We start from the raw sequence: 18,992 nt of genomic DNA on the forward strand, positions 1-18,992 counted from the left end.
TGTTTGTGGTTACATAACTTACATAACTCCTTAGCGTTACATCAATGTAAGTATGGTGCTATATGTTTTTGAGCTCAGATAAGTCCTCTGAACCACATTCTTACATTTCAACTCGCTAGCACAATTTTAAACTTTGTGTTTATAATTGATTACATAAGATACATAAGGGACTTGGTGAATTTGTGAGTAATCTCGAGTTATTGTCACGAGTTTCTCTTAAGTGGTGACAAGCATGTATGAAAGTTCCTGGAGTTGTGGGTGTCCTGATTCCTCTGTATTAAAGTAGTAAGTGGAATTTTACAAGTGCTGTAGGATCCTGACTTTATGGTAGATGTGCCAGTCCAACACACCTTGAAGCTACAAGACGCCTGGGTAACAACATGTATGAAACTTGCTAAACCAGTGTCGAAGCGACTAGGAAGAACGTCCAGCAGGAGTGTCTTTGTAGGACAACATAGTGGGAGTCTCCACTTCTGGACTTAAGCATTAAGCAGGCTAATGTTTTTTTTCTTTCTATTTAAAATGCTTATTTTTTACTGTAACTTTAATGAAGACACCTGTAATAACCAAATCTTTTAAATTGTCCAGTTTAAATATTGCCTTATACAGCATTACAAATTATCTGCACAGTTGGTGTATAGTATTGTGCACTTTGTCTATACAGTCATTCAATTATGATAGCCTGTTCTAAAGTTTGGTATAACTTGGTATAACTTGGTTGGCTTCACACCATGACTTGTGTAATTTGGCGAGAAGATCGTCATCATCATTGCCTTACAAGCTGTCTAGGAGAAAGAAAGCTCCAAAATCAAACCCAAAACTGTGTTTCATTAGGCACAAATATGCTTCAAGCTGAAAAATAAGTGGCGCATAGATCCAAACACCCAAGTCAAGGTGAGGCCATACCGAGGACTGAGTAGAATCAGGGTGCATCAAACATGATGTTGTGAACGTACCACCTTTGGGAACCGGGGCGAACCTTGTTGTTTATTAGCTCTTAACCTTCTAAATGAAGTTCTGGGAGGGTCGACATATATTTCTAAGGTACTCATGGGAACAAAATGGGAAAAAATGAAACATTAACACAAAGGAAGAGAAGGCTAGAGAAAGTGAAGTTGAAACAGCAAGAGAAACTTACCACCAAAAGCAATGAAGAAAAATGCCAACGACTAATTAAAATGCATTATCACCTGAATGGTGAAACACTCATTCAATGACAGTTGCAGCTTGACAAGCTAAGCAATGCATGCAACAACTTAGAGCAACAGAATCACAAGAAGAACATGATGCACAAATTGAAAATGTTTGTCAATATATATGTCTGAAATACGAGGAGCCGAATCTAAAGAACAGCGAGAGGCTCGTTTGAACACTGTACAAGAGCATATCCCTCAAGTACGAACAGCAGAAAAATCACAAAAAGAAACATTTAAAAAAAAAAACATCAATACATTCTATGACAAGGTGTGAGAGGTCTGTACTAAAAGGAGTAATCCGAATCAAGTCAAGAATCAAAAAATAAAGTTAAGTTGTGCTTCCTACCTACCTGGAGAATTAACAAGCACAGCAACTATATTCCTATGTCATTGTTGCAATAAACACCTTACTAACAACAAAACTGCAGTGCCAGCTAAAGCTTACTGGAATACTTTGGACCTTGGTGTAAGTACCTGATGTGATAAAGCAATTGACACAACCCGCGAACAGTGCTTACTGTCACAAATTATACCATTTGTAAAATTTGTTAAATATGACGGGCAATTTGGACAATATGGTTTTAGAGGGCAAGCTGTACTTTTTGCACAAGACTTATTTGAATTTACAGAAGGTCTGCCTAGTATTTTACCAAGATCTACAGAAGTGTAGACATGGTTGTCATTACAGAACATATAGAAAATCTAAATATATCACAGGAGTTTACTGTATCACATCAGTATGTATATGAGGCACTGAGGTGGCTCATAATTAACAATCCCCTATACCATGACCAAATCATAGATGATGATGCACAAATATTGCAACTAGAAGGTATCGTTATTGAAGAACTAGACTGTAGTAAATTAACAGGCAAGCAACTGTCCAACAATGACGCATTAATTTAAATTAACAAACTTGGAAACATGTCCAGAGAAAACTAAAAAATTAATAAATGAATTAATAGTAAAAAACATTTTTTAAAAACAAGCTTTAAATTAAATGATGTAAAAAAAAATACATTTTAAATAAGTAAATCAAACCCATCAATTTGTTACATTATACAAATTCATATGATATAAAAGCTTGTCACGAGAAATATATCTTAGCACAAGTAATTAAAAGAAAGGAGATTGCCCTAAATAAATCCGCTATAGTACTTTTTATTTTAATTACTTCTAATCTATTTAAAAGTAGATAAATCATATCTTTAAATTAATAGATTTATAAACAAAAAAGTAGAAGGTCCAAAATATTGATATGTTATCAATTTGATTTAAATGGAATGGCTACCAGATATTGTAGCAACGTATTCGAACATTACAAAAAACGACCCACTAAGCACTCCGATTATGATTTTAACTATGTCTCTTCTAGGATTTAGAATGTTTTTTGAACCTCATTATGTGAAATCAAATTCCCGAAGAATGTGTAGATATATATGAATCAGAAATACAAGCAAGACAGCGAATAATTACACTAAATGATAATAGTAAAATGGTAATCAGGAATGTTCCAGCCATCGTACATGCACCATATTTTGTGGCTGTGAGTGATGCAGAAAACTATTACTACAGTTTACTTCTTCAGTGTGTTCTGTATCGAAATGAGAGCGAGTTATTCATTGAGTCTGACACAGCTAGAGAAGCTTTCCTGGCAAGAGAATTTCATCTTCATGCTTGGAGATATATAGAGAGTTATGGCAGATGTTGGATACTTTGTTCAGAAAATCAACCAACTCAGGTACTTTGAAATAAATTTAAAGTAAAAAAAAATTAAAAACAAGCTTTTATATAGATCTAAATAATTACTATGTGGTTTCTTTTACCATTCATGTAAAAATTTTCGTGTCTCCTAAATGGACAGATGAAAAAACTGGGGGCCTTTCCTCCATACAAATTTGGGCAATCTCTTTTACACAGGAAGATCTCGTGACAAGCTTTTATATCATATGAAATTATATAATGTAACAAAATGATGGGTTTGATTAACTTCAAAATTTATTTATTTATTTATTTTTTTAAGCATTTCAATAAAATGCTTGTTTTTAAAAAAAAATGTTACTATTAATTTATTTAATCTCTTCTCACGAGAAAATAACTAATCTGATTACCATCACAACAGTGTTTACATGCAGGTGGTTGCATGGTATAACACACAGCCTTTAGAAGATACAATATTGCTTGTTTAAGAAGAATTATTTTTTTTTTACGTTTGCATATATAATTACATGCAAATCAGATGAAACAAGCTCATAGCACATTAAGCAAAGTAATTCAAAGTCTTAATGTCATTAAAAAATTAATGTTAAGTAAATTACCAATGGATGACTTGAAATACCCAACATCTGATGCCAAGGTATCACGTGACCAATGACGAGAGGGGAGCAATGTAGAACACAAAGCTGAAAATGCCTTATGCTGCACATGGCCGCAAGGAAGCATTTAATATTGTTCCATCCAAGCATTTAAATAATGGTACAACTCTGTTTCGTCCCTGAGAGTAAGAGTTCATATTTTATGGTTGAATTAGCATTGCAAACCTTTAAAAAAAAAGGGGGGGGGTTTATAATGAAAATTACAGTTTGCAGTAATGAACTCTTGAAGTACAATTATCAACACACATGTGTATGTGCTCAAAACAATTCACTGCTGCAGATTACAGAAAAATTGATTGTGAAGTTAAATTTTCAAAGAAGAATGAAGTTCCCAGTACTTTTATATTCACATCACTTAGGACACTAAAACTCACCATGCAGAAAACTTAGTTACAGATCAAATGTACCTAAGTAGGCCTAGAACATGGGGAAAAAAAGTACTCATATCCAAGAAATATTTACTAAACAAAAACAGTTTCATATTTTTACAGGATACTAACATTTAAATCAGTGAAAATTAAACACAAGAAAGATTAAAACCATGTATTTATATGGACAACATAAATAGCCTGGAAAATTCACGCAGTCGCGTTTATGCCTACTATCTAACTATATATTAAATAACTAGGTAATAGACAAAACAAGTTTAGCAAACAAGTTTGCATGGTAAGTACGTATTTATTTTTATAGATCTTATAACTATACAGTGCATAAGCCATAAAAAAAAGCTAACTCATGAAAATTGTACACGTCAACACCTGTCCTGTAGCACGGCCTAGGAGTGGTAATTATAAAGGATAGCAGCTTTTCCGTAAAACTGGTATTTTTGAGTCCAATGTTACAACCATTAAAATAATTATTTTCTTTTTAAATATTTTCCTTGTTTTTAAAGTTTCTACCTCACCATTCTCTGGACTTTATTGCCCTCCCAACTATTTGGTAATATTTCAGAATCCAGTAGAAATTTCGAAATGCTGTTTTTTTTTTTTTTTTTTTTGACAAAATAAAAGCACATTAGAAGTACCTACTCAAATGTTCCTTTTTATTGTATTTTTTTTTTCCAAAAAGGTTGTGACTCTCCTGAATTACCTAATCAAATTTTAGAAATGCCTGCCAAGTCACAATGGAGAGGGAGTAAGGAATCATGTATTTTGTAGTAAAATGTGTGCACTTCAAAACAAAGAAAATTAGGTCAGACAAACTTTTTTAGTCATCAGAAGTGAAGATATATAAAAGTGAAGAAGGGAATACCTATCACCAAGATATGCAAGTTAAAATTACATTCAAAAACCAATGTGCCATTTTAAATTGATTTCGGCTTCAATAATATTAACTATAGAAAAAAATTTTATTTGTTTTCATTTCAAGGTGTCGAGGATCTAGCCACTGTCCCTTCTTTCTCTCTGACTCCTTTTTATTATTATAGTCCGTTTTTACCTGTTAATATGAAACTGGTAAATATGTTTCTCCACTACTTTTGCTTTTACTGGTGTAGTGTCATTATTTATTGTGCTGAATATTATTACTATTTGTGGGCGCCATGATTATTCCCTTATTAAGCTTGAGTGTGTGACAATACCATAGGACATGGGTATTTCTATTATTATAAAACAAATTACTATCAAATATTAAGATTTAGCTCACACATATTTTTTTTTATTCTAGGGAACAAAAGGAATCCAAAATCATAAATCGAATTAATTATAAATACATAGCTCTATCTCCATCAGCACAAGAATTACTGTTAATGTTATTGTTACGATTTACCTGCGGGTTAGTAAAGGATAGCCCAATTAAAGATTTTTATTACACACACAGTTTTATTTATTACCACTACTTGTCACTTACAATTAATCTTCTAAGATGGCAAATAATTAACTACACTTAAAGAAATGTCTATTCCCCAGTCACTCGTTCCACACACCTCGCTGGGCCGCACCTCTGGCGCAACTCTCGCCGCAGCACCCCTCGTGGGTCTCTGCCGCGGGACTCCGTCGCCGCACTCCGCCGCCGCCGTCACACCCTTTGCCGAGATCCCACACGACGACTCGCTCGCAACTTCACTCGGGACTCCGCCGCGCCCGCAACTCTATCGCCCGGAAACTCCCGACTCCACTGAACTCACTCACTCCCTGCCCTGGAACCTTCGTCCAAGGACTTCGCCACTCTGCCGCACCCGCGGCACTATCGCCCGGAAACTCCGCCGCGGAAGAACTCCCCACTGAACTCCTCTCGAAGGTCGGCCCAACCTCCTTATATAGCCCTTGGGTTCCCGTCCAGAACAATCGGGCATGTCTCCGAGATATCGCGCGACCTTCGCCGTCGAAATGCCCAGAAACGCGTCGTGAGTCCTCGAAGGACGCGGCGGCTGCTCAAAGAACGCCGATAAACGCAACAAGCATCGGGTTCCCACAAAACGCGCCGATAAACATGTCTGAGTCATTTTATTCCGCAGTGCGGCCTATTTTAAGTAACTCGATCTGAGGCAGGTGCGCGCTGCGACGGTCAGGATGTAGCGAGATAGTATGGCACGAGATACCAGGGAGAGGATGCGGGTGGAAGGGGGCGCAGACAGGCCGAACGAGCGCGGCGACGCCAAGCACTGCAGCCAAGCGCGATCGTAACATTATTATAATAAAACCTACAAAGATGTTGGCACTCCAGAACACATGTAAATTTAAAAAAAAAAGTCTGGATTTAGGTTGCGCACATTTACTCCAAATTAACAAATGTCTCTCAAAGTCTATGATTTATTATTTTTACACAGTTTTATATTTTTACCTCGGCTAGTTCTCAGTTTTCTCATTGATATGTCGGTAGATACACAGAGAAACGTCTCCCTGGACCTCTAGATCCCCAAGTCGTATGTTAATGGGTATTTAACAAATATAATAATTTTTATAGATTTTGTGTGTTCAAAAATACTTTACAGTCTTTTCAAAGTCTCAAATCACAACAATAGATCCAATTTAATGTTAGGTAGTGTATTTTACAATTATTCCATACCAAAGATGAATGGTGGAAAATAGGGCATATGTTACTCACATAAAAATATGCACTCCTAATTACTTTATCATTTTGATAAAGCCCTACCAATAATTATACACTTTAATTCAATCAATCCTTATCGTCCATTTGTGCGGACGCCTATTTCCAGCTTACATTCTTGTTGATATTTATCTCTTTGATATACTGCATGCAAGTCCCATCGAAGCCATCATAAAAAACTATCTTTTTTTAAAATTATTTAAAACTTATGCCTTTGTTGGCAAGGCGGCTCCTCATTGGCCGGAATCTAGTGACAGTTACACTTAATTTACATTTAACTTTTGAATCAGGTGCTCAACAATAACACCAAAACATAATATTCACATTAAATTAAAAATAACAATTACAGACCATAAAATGTTACATAATTAAAACATCCATCAAAATATTACTTTACCGTTGTAAAACTCAATTGTTTCTAGAGGGGTCTCTCATATTGTTCGATTTTAATGTTCATATTATACTATAGAGTTTGTATTTCATAGATACTCATTAATAAAACCAAAGAGCATGTAATTAACATAAATAAAATATTAGGTGACACAACTATAATTAAAATAAACAAATAAATATAAAATCTGAACTAGACTATGGTTGCAGTACAAAGGATAACTTCATTGTAGAAGGCGTACGGGTTGAGTTATTTACTGGCAATTTATTTTAAAGTAAACTATTTTTTTTTATATCAGCCAACAGTTTCCATATAATCAACACACAAACAATGCAAAATTTCTACAAAAGACGTAAATCAAAACTATGTGCCCTGCTTTAATGCATAGTATGCATGAGGAATTTCCAAACCATTAGGATTTTTCTCTCCGCTAAAATAAATAAATACAGCCTTTTCGTATTCTTTGCCGTGGATATCAACAGGCATGTACAAACACATCCTTACCATGAGTTGCTATCCACAAATTGTTATAATACAAAGAAACACGAAAACTTTACTTTTTAATTTTAAGCCTCTTGCCTTCCAAGTCCTCAAAAAGCAATATCCATAATAAATTTGAATGAATTCCAATTAATTATAATTTTGAAAAGACAACTTTTTCAACATATGTAGTTTATTCCATTATCAGTGAATGATTGCTTACATTCTGTGTCCCACAGTTACCAGTGGTGCTTTCACGAGCCTAAAACTTAACTGCTTGGCTCCACCCCATTTCAAGTCATCCATTGCAATTAAATTTCTATAGTGTATGTGTGTGTGGTGTGTGTGTTTGACTGTCAGAAACACGTTTTTGTTTTATAAGTTTACCTTCTCAGTTTAAGTTTAAATAATTTTACATTTAAATTATAAACACATAAGTTTTGAACATTTTAAGAAATATTTCTAGTTAGGTATGAATTTCAAGTCCCCCCCAGGTATTCCAGGTATACCCCTACGAGGTATACACTTGGTATACGTATCAGTTTCAGCTTGCATAATGCCACATGTCAATAAGCCACTACACACTACTAAGACACACACCTACCTGTCTTAGAATTCCTGACACAAACATCTACACTCTAGTCTCAGTCTTTTCCAATAAGCTCAGCTTGTTTTTCTTCTAGAATTTTTTCAGCTGCCTGGATGTACTGATCAGCTAATGCAATAATCTGTACAACAAAAAGAAAACAGAAAAACAATTTTGCAAACATTCAAACAAGCATCAGCGACAATGCTATCACATGAAATTTCCTCAATAACCAGTAAGACAATATGTACTAGGTTTGTTTTAAATTCTTCAGAATGTTGGTAAAATTCAGGAAGATAATGATTGAATAATGAAAAATAAAAACCACAACCTCCCAATGATGATTGATAGGTCAACAAAACACCCCAATACAAGTCATAATTAAGAAGACTCTTTTGTTTTTATTCTATCTAATTTTTTTAACTATCCACAAACAAAATTAACGACACAGTAAAAACATTTTAGAATTGTGCCCATTAATATTTTTTGTCAACTCCCTGCATGATCAGTCCCATAAGATGCAAGTGAAAAATTGAATTTTCATGTTGACATTGTTGATAGTTTAGTTGTAGACTAAAATCTAAAATCACACCAAATCTAATGTTTCTCACTATGCTTCTAGAAATTACTACAGCAGGCTGAGCCAAAGAAAATAAACCGTACACCTATCCCTCACTTAGCACACCTTCAGATTGCACGGATTTATTTATCGCAATGTTAATTTTACTGCCCCAGTCTTAAATAGCACGTCTGTAAATTTCAGTTAGCGTAACATTTCCACAGGCAAAAAAAAGTCGGGTACGTCACCACGAAGTCTGTTTTGTAAACAACAGATGTGCCGTGGGATACAGTTAGCCTTACAATGGGGGAAGAGATGCGCGTGCAGATCTGTCTACGCTATCAGCTGTTGTACAAACATCAGCTATGGCAAGTTAAATTGCGGCTATGGAGTGTAAAGGACAAAATTTTTTTACGTGCGCGTGTATGCCGCCGCGCCATACCATTGTTGCCTGGCCACGGACCGGGCGGTGAACTCAGTCTAGCCAATGGCAAGGAATTCACACAAACCAAACCGTTTATAAAAAGGTAGCCAGCTCTAGTTGGCATCATTCATGTTTGGCTATGTTGCTTCCCGTATAGAGCGCGCACACGTAATCAAATATCGATATTGATATGTCGCCGATTGCATGCAACACGCGCTCTCTGTCTTATGCTGAACTATTACATTTGATAGCCTGCACTATTTTGTGGTGTGTACTACGATAGTTATGCGTTAGTTCAGGCTCGCATTTGGGTCACAGATTTTGATTTTCTATTTAAAGTTGAAGAAAGGTTTTTGTTGCATGACTTATTCATTTAAATTGTTTGGCGTGCTTTTCTATACTCTAATTTTTAAATAAATTTACTTTTCATGAATGGGTTATATTTTTATGAATAACTTTACCTAACAACAATTTTTTTTTTTCATAAAAATCTTATTATAAATTGTGCGACGTTTATGCGATAAGACACGGTAAGTACTTTAATTTTTGAAAAATTAAAATGGAAATATCCGGACAGATTTGTGACGTGAGTTGAAGGTCACGCCCGAGCGGGCAAGTCAGCCAGCCGACTGACGATAAAGTACATAACCACGTATCTCCTGTTACGTGGTGTCGTATTTGTCAAACAAAGTGTGATAAGAGGCATATAAAGATTAATGGTGTGACATATTTATCGTTGAGTGTTATTCTACGCATTTATATTATGTAAAGTATATTTTCCTAGACAATTTTGGAACAAGTTAATTAAATTAGCCTTGCTATTTATGGAAACTAATGCTTCAGAATACGTGATTTCGAATAACACAAGCATTTTTAGGAACGAATTAGTCGTGCTAAGTAAGGGATAGGTGTATCTTAGCAGTCTTGTGATATTTTAGGGGGAAAAAAATACTTACTTGCTCTTGACAACTATACGAAAGATCTTCAGATATTGTCTTGTTATTTTTCACAGCTTTCACGTATTTGTTTTGGACATCTTTGATTGAATCTCTGCATTTGATAAACAATGTCTTAGCATTTTTTGCTAAGTTCTCTCTGTGCTCTCTCGTAACCCTGTAAATATTCTTAGGTTAAAATTTTATTAGTAAATATTTTTATAACAATTAAAATATTAGGAATCTTACAGCTCTAGCAAACATTTTTATATTATTTATACATAACACATTATTTTTACAGAAAAAACACATAATTTTAAGTGTCCTCAATCTTTTTTGTGCACAATGTGCTAGAAGCTATGTTAAGAAACATCAAATTTCAGACCAAGTGATATTCTGCAAATGTGGTGTGCTGGTAATGATACTGACATCTGAAATACAATATTAAAGCAACTATAGATACAAAAGTGTGGGTGACTTTTTTTTTTTAGGTAAAGCCATATTAGAAATCAAAATATTTCAGTAGAGTCAAAAAACCAAAACTCCAAACTTACCCCCAGAATTGGTTGTAAAAGTATGCATGCCTCATAACTCCTTAGTTTTAATTAACATATTAGACAAGATAAACCACACTCATGACTGCTTACTCTAAAAATTACACCTACATAAACACCTTTTAAGCTAAGATTCCAAGCTAAACACTAACTTTCTTCAAGTTAGGAGACACAATGTTTGCTAATCCACTTTTCAAAGAGTTCAAAACTAATTTAAGAGGTTTGGGCAAATAGAAATTGTGTTCCATAGAAACATTTAATGATGAAGCTGGATAAGGACACGCAGAACAAAATTTTGAGAAATTTAACGCAAAGATTAAAGAGTAATAAATGTGGAGTTACAAGGTTTACTAATTAATTAGGCTGATGATATACAGTAAACTCTCGCCAGTCTGTGGCCCGAGAATCCGAAGTTCTCAGAAATCCGGGGTATTTCCGAAGTGACATGATCGTTACTGTTTAGATGTATGTATCACTATCAGTGGCGTAGCCAGGATTTGCATATGGGGGGTGTTAAGAAGCATGGCCCCCCACCCCCGTATTAAAGCGGGGGGTCCGGGGGTCCTCCCCCGGGAAAATTTGGATTTTAAGGTGTAAAATAGTGCTATTTTAGCAGTTTTCGGTACTTAAATTTAAATATTGTAATGGTAAAAATTTTATTAATTTTAATATGAAATTTGTTTGAGTGATGAATAAGAAATTAATTAAAGATTTGGTGCTAAGGGGGGGGTTCGAACCCCTAAAACCCCCCCCTGGCTACGCCCCTGATCACTATTCTCAGTGGATGATAAGAGCGACGCTCACTGATATTTATAGCGCGGTAAAAGGCTGGCGCGCAGTCATCTCGTTCCCGTCAGATAACTGTGAAATTTGAGCGGTGACCGTAACATTATATGGCGGGAAAATAAAGATAAAGGTGTAATGCCTTTTCCTCTGGTGCTTTCAAGAAATTTTTTAACGGTTTTTTACACCTAAAACTTCAAAACCATGCCTTTTAGCCATTTTAACTCCTCTTAATCCGATATAAAAAAAACAGTTGGGCATTAGCAAATTCTTAAATGCTTTTCGTAAACAGACTCCAGTCGGATATTTAGAGTAGGTTGGAAATCGCGTAGGTTTTCCTGAAGCTCTGGGCACCGTGTGTCAGTGTGTGAAACATGTTGCCAGTGACAAGTTTCCTAGCTGTGCGCGGCACACGACTGTAGTTGTCATGCGTCACACGCCGGGAATGCTGGCCGGAGGGAAGGTGAGTATAGTTCATTTGCGGTAAAAATAAATACTCTAACCGCCCTGCTAAATTTTTCCATTAAAGAAATTTTGAAGTTTCAGAGATTTTCCAGCAGAAATAATGTTCTGTAACTAACAAACAAATTGTATCAAAAAATTAACGGTAAATGGCTGCCGTGGGGGGCCTTAAAAAAATGTTCATTTAACCGGGAATGGACTATACAACCTGGCTTTCGTCGCATGCAGTGTGGAGTAGGGGAGGAAGGATGTTGACAGTTTCACACGCAGAAAATGGCTAGAGGGCTGGAGAGAGGGAGAGAGATGGTTTGTTGTCTGGGAGGGAGAGGTAAGCCGTATGACGTCATGCATCCGCTGCCTTTGCAGCCGCCAGCCTGTCTAGACGAGATTCTCGCACTCCCACTTACGTCGCACAAGCTACTGCTGCCGTGTTTTTAAACGGACTGTCCAATTTTTTTTCTCTTCTTATACGAACATTAGTAAGTGCACTATAAACCAACACAAAATATATGCTGCATGTTAAATAATAGCTTTGTATAAGCTTTTATTGTGAGTTTTACCATTTTTTCCCCGATTATTTTTGTTTTGTGCCAAAATTTCAGATTTTTGATGGTTCTAGTGTACAATTAACAAATGATTTTTTTTTATTTCTCCCGTTTCTCTTTAGTTTAACCATTGAATATATATAACTTATAGAAGTCGCGAGGGGATAGGATTTATTATTCCAATTTTCGGATCCAAAACTGTGGTAGTTGTTAGCTCCGCCGCTAGACAGCTCTTCTTTCCACAAGAGGGTACTCGTAGTTACCAGCTTCCACGCCAGAGCGCTGTAGCGTCACTTTTTTCAAGGTCGTGCGCGTAATTCTCTGTCTCACTCTATCGAGAGGCGGTGCCTTTTGTTGAAATCCGAGCGCTTAGATACGGGCGGGCGCAACTGAATTGGAGGAGTACGACCACCGAAAAAAAAAGTGGGGTTAAAAGATGCCAACATCAAAAATTAATTTTAATAATAAGAAAACTACAGAAATTTCTTAAACGTAATAACATAAAAAAAAATTACTGACATTCGTAGTTCAGAATTTATAAAATGTTGTGTTAATGGAGTGGCGCATTGAGTAAAACAGCAAAACATAATTTGGAATAATTCTTGACAACGTTGAATGATTTTGGTAGCTATGAAACAACTATGGCTGCGATGACTGTTCAAACACGTGCACGTGTTGTTATTAGTAACTGAAACTAATGGTATGATGTCATACTTTGTGGCTATGCAGTTTATAATTTTTTTAACATAAGATGAAGCACTTTTACATAATGTTTTGGTTGTTTCGTAATTCAAAATAAATAATCTTAAACGTTATATTGTGAATATTCCCAGTAACGAATGACCAAAAAAAAAAAAAAAAAAAAAAAAATCAATTTTGCCAACATAGATCTGAAAAGTTAACGATTTACTATGTTAAGTTGCTTATAAATAACGCACATTTCCCGGATCTCCAAATAAAATAAGAGTATTTGTTATAGCATTGAGTTCCCACTCTATATTCCTTGCTTTGAGGTTAGATACACAAGTTATGTTCGTAAAAACGATGCGCAAGTATTTTGAATACAAATATATTTTATTTTAATAACCTAAAGGTAAATATTATTTCCATTAAATATAATACAATTCTTTAAACACAGACAACATATAAGAGCTATTTTTTGTTTATTATTCCATCTGGCGTGATAAATATTATATTTTAAAAACAGTTTGTGGATTTTTAATATAAAATAAATATTTATTTATGACATCAATTTAAGTTGTTCAAAAAATTCACTTTGGTATGAATTCAACCAAATTCATGTTATTCGGGGCACAAAATTAGAAACTACCAAAAAAGATTATCTACATTGCTGTTTTGTGTAAATCTGTGCACGGACTTAGTAAGTGATATATTTATAATTCCTCATTTTAGCAACCCATTTTAACACAAGAGAAAAATGATTTTATACTAAAAATTATTATGTTAAACCATTAATTATAAGGAAACATGTATGAATAATCTATTTAAATTTGCATTTGAACAGTGAATATTATTTTGCAATAATAAATATTTTTTATCATCGTATATTACGAATGAAAAGTTTGTATTTCCATCTAATCAGAAGTATTATGACACAGTTAATTAAATTGCTTTACAAGTTTTTATTTACATGAAAATCATTAAAAATTGGTTGGGAAGTTATATAAATATACAAAAACAAATCATTATACATACAATTTTATTATCTTAGTGGATTTAAATTAATGGTGTCCCAGTGACTACTGCGAAGAAAAAAGTCTTGCGAAAGGTTTCCTCGTAATTGAAATTCGTCAAAAAAAAAAAAAAATCTATCTCTCATTTTTGGTGACATTTCTGACAAGTGGTACGATCAAATTTGAGACTGGCAAATGAATGTTGTGAAGCAATAAACAAAATATCACATTAGTGAACTACAAATGTATAATTGTTTTTATTTTATAATAAAAGTGTACCTATCTAATAACCCGTGGCTTTGCTCACGTAATTTCCGGGTATTGCTGATATTCTACCATTTTAAGAAAAGTATGTATTAAATTCCAAAGATTTTTGAAGAATTATACACAAAGAACTGTCAAGTATAGAACATATTTAATAAATAAAAATATTTTTACGATTTATTTTTAATTGGTTTAGCGTAAGTCTATTTTAACTTTTATTTAAAATTAAGTACCTACCTTATTTTCTATCTCCCGGTTTAGTGACTTTGAGAATATATTTTTCCTTGATGAAATATTAACTCTTTTCCATCTGACGAAGAAGTCAATTAAAAAATAAACCAAGACTCGCGCACTTATTGTATGTTAAGACTGTCATCGTTGTAATTACTGTAATTTTTTTAGTTATAGTCATGCTTAGGATAATAACCAGTGTTGTTAAAAGTACTCGGAAAAAGTAATTGGGCTCAATTACAATTACTGTGGTGATAATGTAACTAATTACAAGTAAAATTCACTTTATATAGAAGTAATCAGTAAAATTACAATTACAATTACAATTACTTTCCGCTACCATTTTAAAACTGACCTACGCTTCAATTTTTTTTACACTTTGTTACATTAATAAACATACATATATGTTTTGTTAAAAAAAAGATTTCATGTAATGATTAAATTTATTATCTTTAATTAAATGAATAATATTTGAGTACAAACTTGCTTGAATAACATCAAAAGACTTCATACAAGTAGCTACCTGTAATAAAAGTAACACACTTTAAATTTTGGAATTGACCTTACGAAACAATTGCATTTTAAAGTTCTTATCAGATAGATTCCCTCTCTTGATGGCAAAAACATCTTTACCAACACTAAAAAGACGCTCAACGGGAGCACTTGACGGTAGCGATGTGTTAAATTTTAAAAATGCAGATTTTAGGATAGGGTAATGTTGGAGACACTGCAAGTCACTATGGATCTTCATTTTTGATCATAGATGTTGTGCATACGATCGTAGCACTACAAGCGTAAAATTATAAACTTTACTAATACAAAAGTGTATGATCTTCTTGTTCTTAATTGTATTCATTATACGTTCCGAGAATAAAAGTAACGGCAAGTAAATATAAAGTATCGATTACCTTAATGTATCGATTACAATTAATGTTATGTATTCCGATTACAAGTACGAATTACATTTTTTAAATGTAATTCGTTACAAGTATAAATTACTTGAAAAGTAATCATTACAAGTAATCCGATTACTTGTAATTCGTTACTTAACAACACTGATAATAACATAATATGCCTTATTACGCATACATTTCAGTATTCATGAAACCAATGCATTTTTATTTGAAATGTAGAGCAGTTACCAAATTTCTTATCTCGAATATTGATTTTTTGGTATGGCTAGTATTACTTAAACTAAATTTTTGAATTTTCACTGATGTACTATTTTCCCTTTTCTATGTGATTTAGAAAATATAGCAATATACGTAAACCAATTAAACCAAAATCATCCTGAATTTTTATTACCGAAAAAAGTTAAATACAAAAAATTTTAATATGCGTATTTTAATATTGAATTTATATATATCTTGCCAATACTGATTTAGTGGGTTCCATTTTTTTTTATTTTTAAAAATAATATCTACCTTTTACTACTTAATAGATAACGTTGAATAAGAGAAGGTTGTTTAATGTATGTTGATTTTCCTTGCCAATATCTAAAAGTAAATTTGTACAACGCGAAATATAGTTTAAATAAGTATTTTACTTTTAAAATAAAACCATATTTTGAACGGAACACTGACAATTGACCCAATACAAAGTTTTAATAGCTAATTTTCACTTCACTCGGGTACAGAATCCCATCATTCAGTGATTTCCGTGGCTAGCTTCTTTTGGGATTTCATCATTCTCAAACGACGGTAAGGGAAGCTCATCTTCAAGGTCGCCTAAAGATGCTGATAAGACCTGCCGGGTAATTTGAATCGTTGGTCTGGGATTTTCGAAGAGGGGGGGGGGGGGGGGGTGAAGGATGATGTCACGACTGGGCTGGTTAACCTAGTTCTGCCAAATACCGCCAGGGGCGTATACGGCCGATACCCAGCGATGAAAGCGATCGCAGCGGCGGAGCTTGGAACTACAACAATTCTTCTAAGAAACCGGACAGAAAATTTAACCTGGGCTCGCGACTTCTATACATTATATATATTCAATGGTTTAACTGGACTGGCCGTGTGTCTGTGAGGGAGTGGCCTTGAGTCTCTTGCCAGCTACGTATCGCTTCTCTCAACCGCCCCTCCTAAATTCACTTCCCCTTATCAAGGGGCTTCCCGTTTCAGCGCACGCCACATTGCTACGCCTAGCTCTTTCACATCAAAGTGCGACTTCGGGTGCCATTAATTTAATTTAAGATGACTTTAAATTACTTTTTACACAATTTACTACCAACTTGAACAAATGGGTGTGTTAAATTTAATCAGGCCAGGCTGTAAATTTTCAGGAAAAAAAATTTCTCGGGTGCTTCATTTACTATGAATGGACTATACTGGTATTGCTTACGTACCATTCTGTTAACTTCTCAAGTGTCTTGTTTATTATGACGTCCTGTGGTAGTATTACATGTTCATTGACTACCATCTTATCTTTTAGAATTTTTTTTTGTATTTTAATGAAAATTTTTCAAAAATCCGAAGTTTTCAAAAATCCGAAGGTCATAAATCCCCGACACCCACGGATTTGCGAGAGTTTACTGTATTAGCTATATTCTTAACACAATTACTTTTATACAATAAGTTAAAAAAATAGTAACAAGTTATTTTAAAAAAAGTTTGTTACTTTTTGATTTGACTTCCACAAAGTACTGAGGATTTTTAAATTGTATCTAGGAATGATTTAGCCTAGGATTTTACTTAATAAAGATTAGAATCTGTTTCATAAACCTGCTTTAAACATTAAAACATTAATTTTAAACATATTTTAAAACATTCAGTCCTGTCAAAATAACAATTTCACTGATCAAGAATTATTATTTTGGTTAAGAACTGAAAGAAGAAAAGGTAAAGACCAGTCACACCTCATAACTAACATTTTCTGGAAGTGAAACTCACTTTGGGACAGGGATGTACAGAGTTGTTTTATCTTGCTGTGGATTCAGATTGAGACCGCTCTTCTGAATCGCCTGCAACACAGCGGGAATCGCTTGAGGAAATATCGCCATGTTCACGACAATCGTCTTTGGATTTTTCCTCACTATCTGTGCCAACTCCTGCAAAGTGTGTTCCTTTCCTTCGAACTCTACAGGCAAGGATTCCAGGGAACCTGATTCATATAAGAAGCCATTAATTAAATGCCTATCCTCTAAACTCACTAAGCAAATACTTTTCCTGTATAAAATATGATATACAGAAGTTAAAACTCATACACCATAACCAATGAGCACCTTGACTTTTCACTTAGATATTTAAAGGTATTAAAAAATTACAAATTGTATGCACCTGGGTGACATAACTACTAAAATAATTATAATTGTAGCCAAGCACATTTTCAAAACCCTGACATTTCTAATATATAAATCTTTCGGAGTAATCACTAAGTATTAGAGGTGTGGTTATTAAGAGGTTCAAATCATAACTCACAAACAGAAATAATAACTACAAATATATTGAAAAATATGCAGCTTATGTGTATCACATGGAAGTATTCTTAGAAGACCACTGTAAAAAAAAAAATTATATTCTCCAAAATAAAAGTCTGACAGATATGTAAAAAAATTACAAATGAACTCCTGAACACAGTACAAAGGTGGTATGAACCTAGTAAATTTACTATACACATAGTTTTCACTAAAGAAAGAGGTGATATATTAAGTATTCACATAGACAGGCATACAATGAAAGGAGTATCCAATGCTAAATTCTTAGGCATTCAGAATGAGGAAAAGTTAAAATGGAAAGGTAATATTGTAGACTACTTGATTTTTACTTCAGACAACTTGCTAACATTCAGTGTCCAATAATTGAAAGCCACTTATTAAGCATATATAATATTCTAGGTGAACTTGTATTACAAAGAGAAATCAGAAATATACTAAATAAACACTCACATTAACACTGTAAACAACTTTTCAGAAATCTTACCATTCTTCCTGTACCATGAATTCAAAAACACAATATGTCATATGTGCTATATGTTTATAAAATATGCATATTTCATATTAATTTAATTTTTATAATTACACTAACAATACAAGGCAAAAACAAAAAGAAAATATTAAACTGGAGAACCATGCCACCACTTCTAATGCAGTACATGTTTGAGGAGGAAAGTTGTTCACTAAATAACCACAGGATAGCAAAGATAAAAAACAACTTTCACCTATATAAACAAGATGTTTTCAAATTTCTACTTAATAAATGTTATCACTCCACCGCTGAATATCTTAACATCAATTGAATTTCTCACGATAAAACCTTGTCAATTACATCTGTTTTATTGATTTTTTCCTTTTGCATTTAGAAAGTTCTTTTCAATGTATGTAATAAATGTTAGTTAGCATAGTCTTGTTCAATCACTATCATATCTTTAGTTTCATGTCTGTGTTTTTTTGGACCATTAGTACCTAAAAAGCTATTTTAACCAACTACTGAAATATAAACTGTCCGAAACCATTGTGTTGTGTTCTATGATT

At 33.9% G+C, this 18,992-nt stretch overlaps 1 protein-coding gene across 1 annotated transcript in view; it reads right to left on the bottom strand.

Annotated features, from left to right (window-relative positions):
* Window positions 1–8,094: 8,094 nt before the first annotated feature.
* Window positions 8,095–18,992, bottom strand: part of LOC134527092 (ribosome-recycling factor, mitochondrial) — a 33,258-nt gene continuing 22,360 nt past the window's right edge. Inside the window, exons 4-6 of the mRNA XM_063359443.1 lie at window positions 17,413–17,623; window positions 10,016–10,172; window positions 8,095–8,218 (exon numbers count right to left, since the gene is read on the bottom strand). Of these exons, the coding sequence (XP_063215513.1) occupies window positions 8,135–8,218; window positions 10,016–10,172; window positions 17,413–17,623 (452 nt within the window). The 3' untranslated portion in view covers window positions 8,095–8,134. The remainder of the gene's footprint in view (window positions 8,219–10,015; window positions 10,173–17,412; window positions 17,624–18,992) is intronic.

The sequence above is a fragment of the Bacillus rossius genome, chromosome 1 (assembly GCF_032445375.1).
Source record: "Bacillus rossius redtenbacheri isolate Brsri chromosome 1, Brsri_v3, whole genome shotgun sequence".
In the NCBI taxonomy this organism is placed as follows: domain Eukaryota; kingdom Metazoa; phylum Arthropoda; class Insecta; order Phasmatodea; family Bacillidae; genus Bacillus; species Bacillus rossius.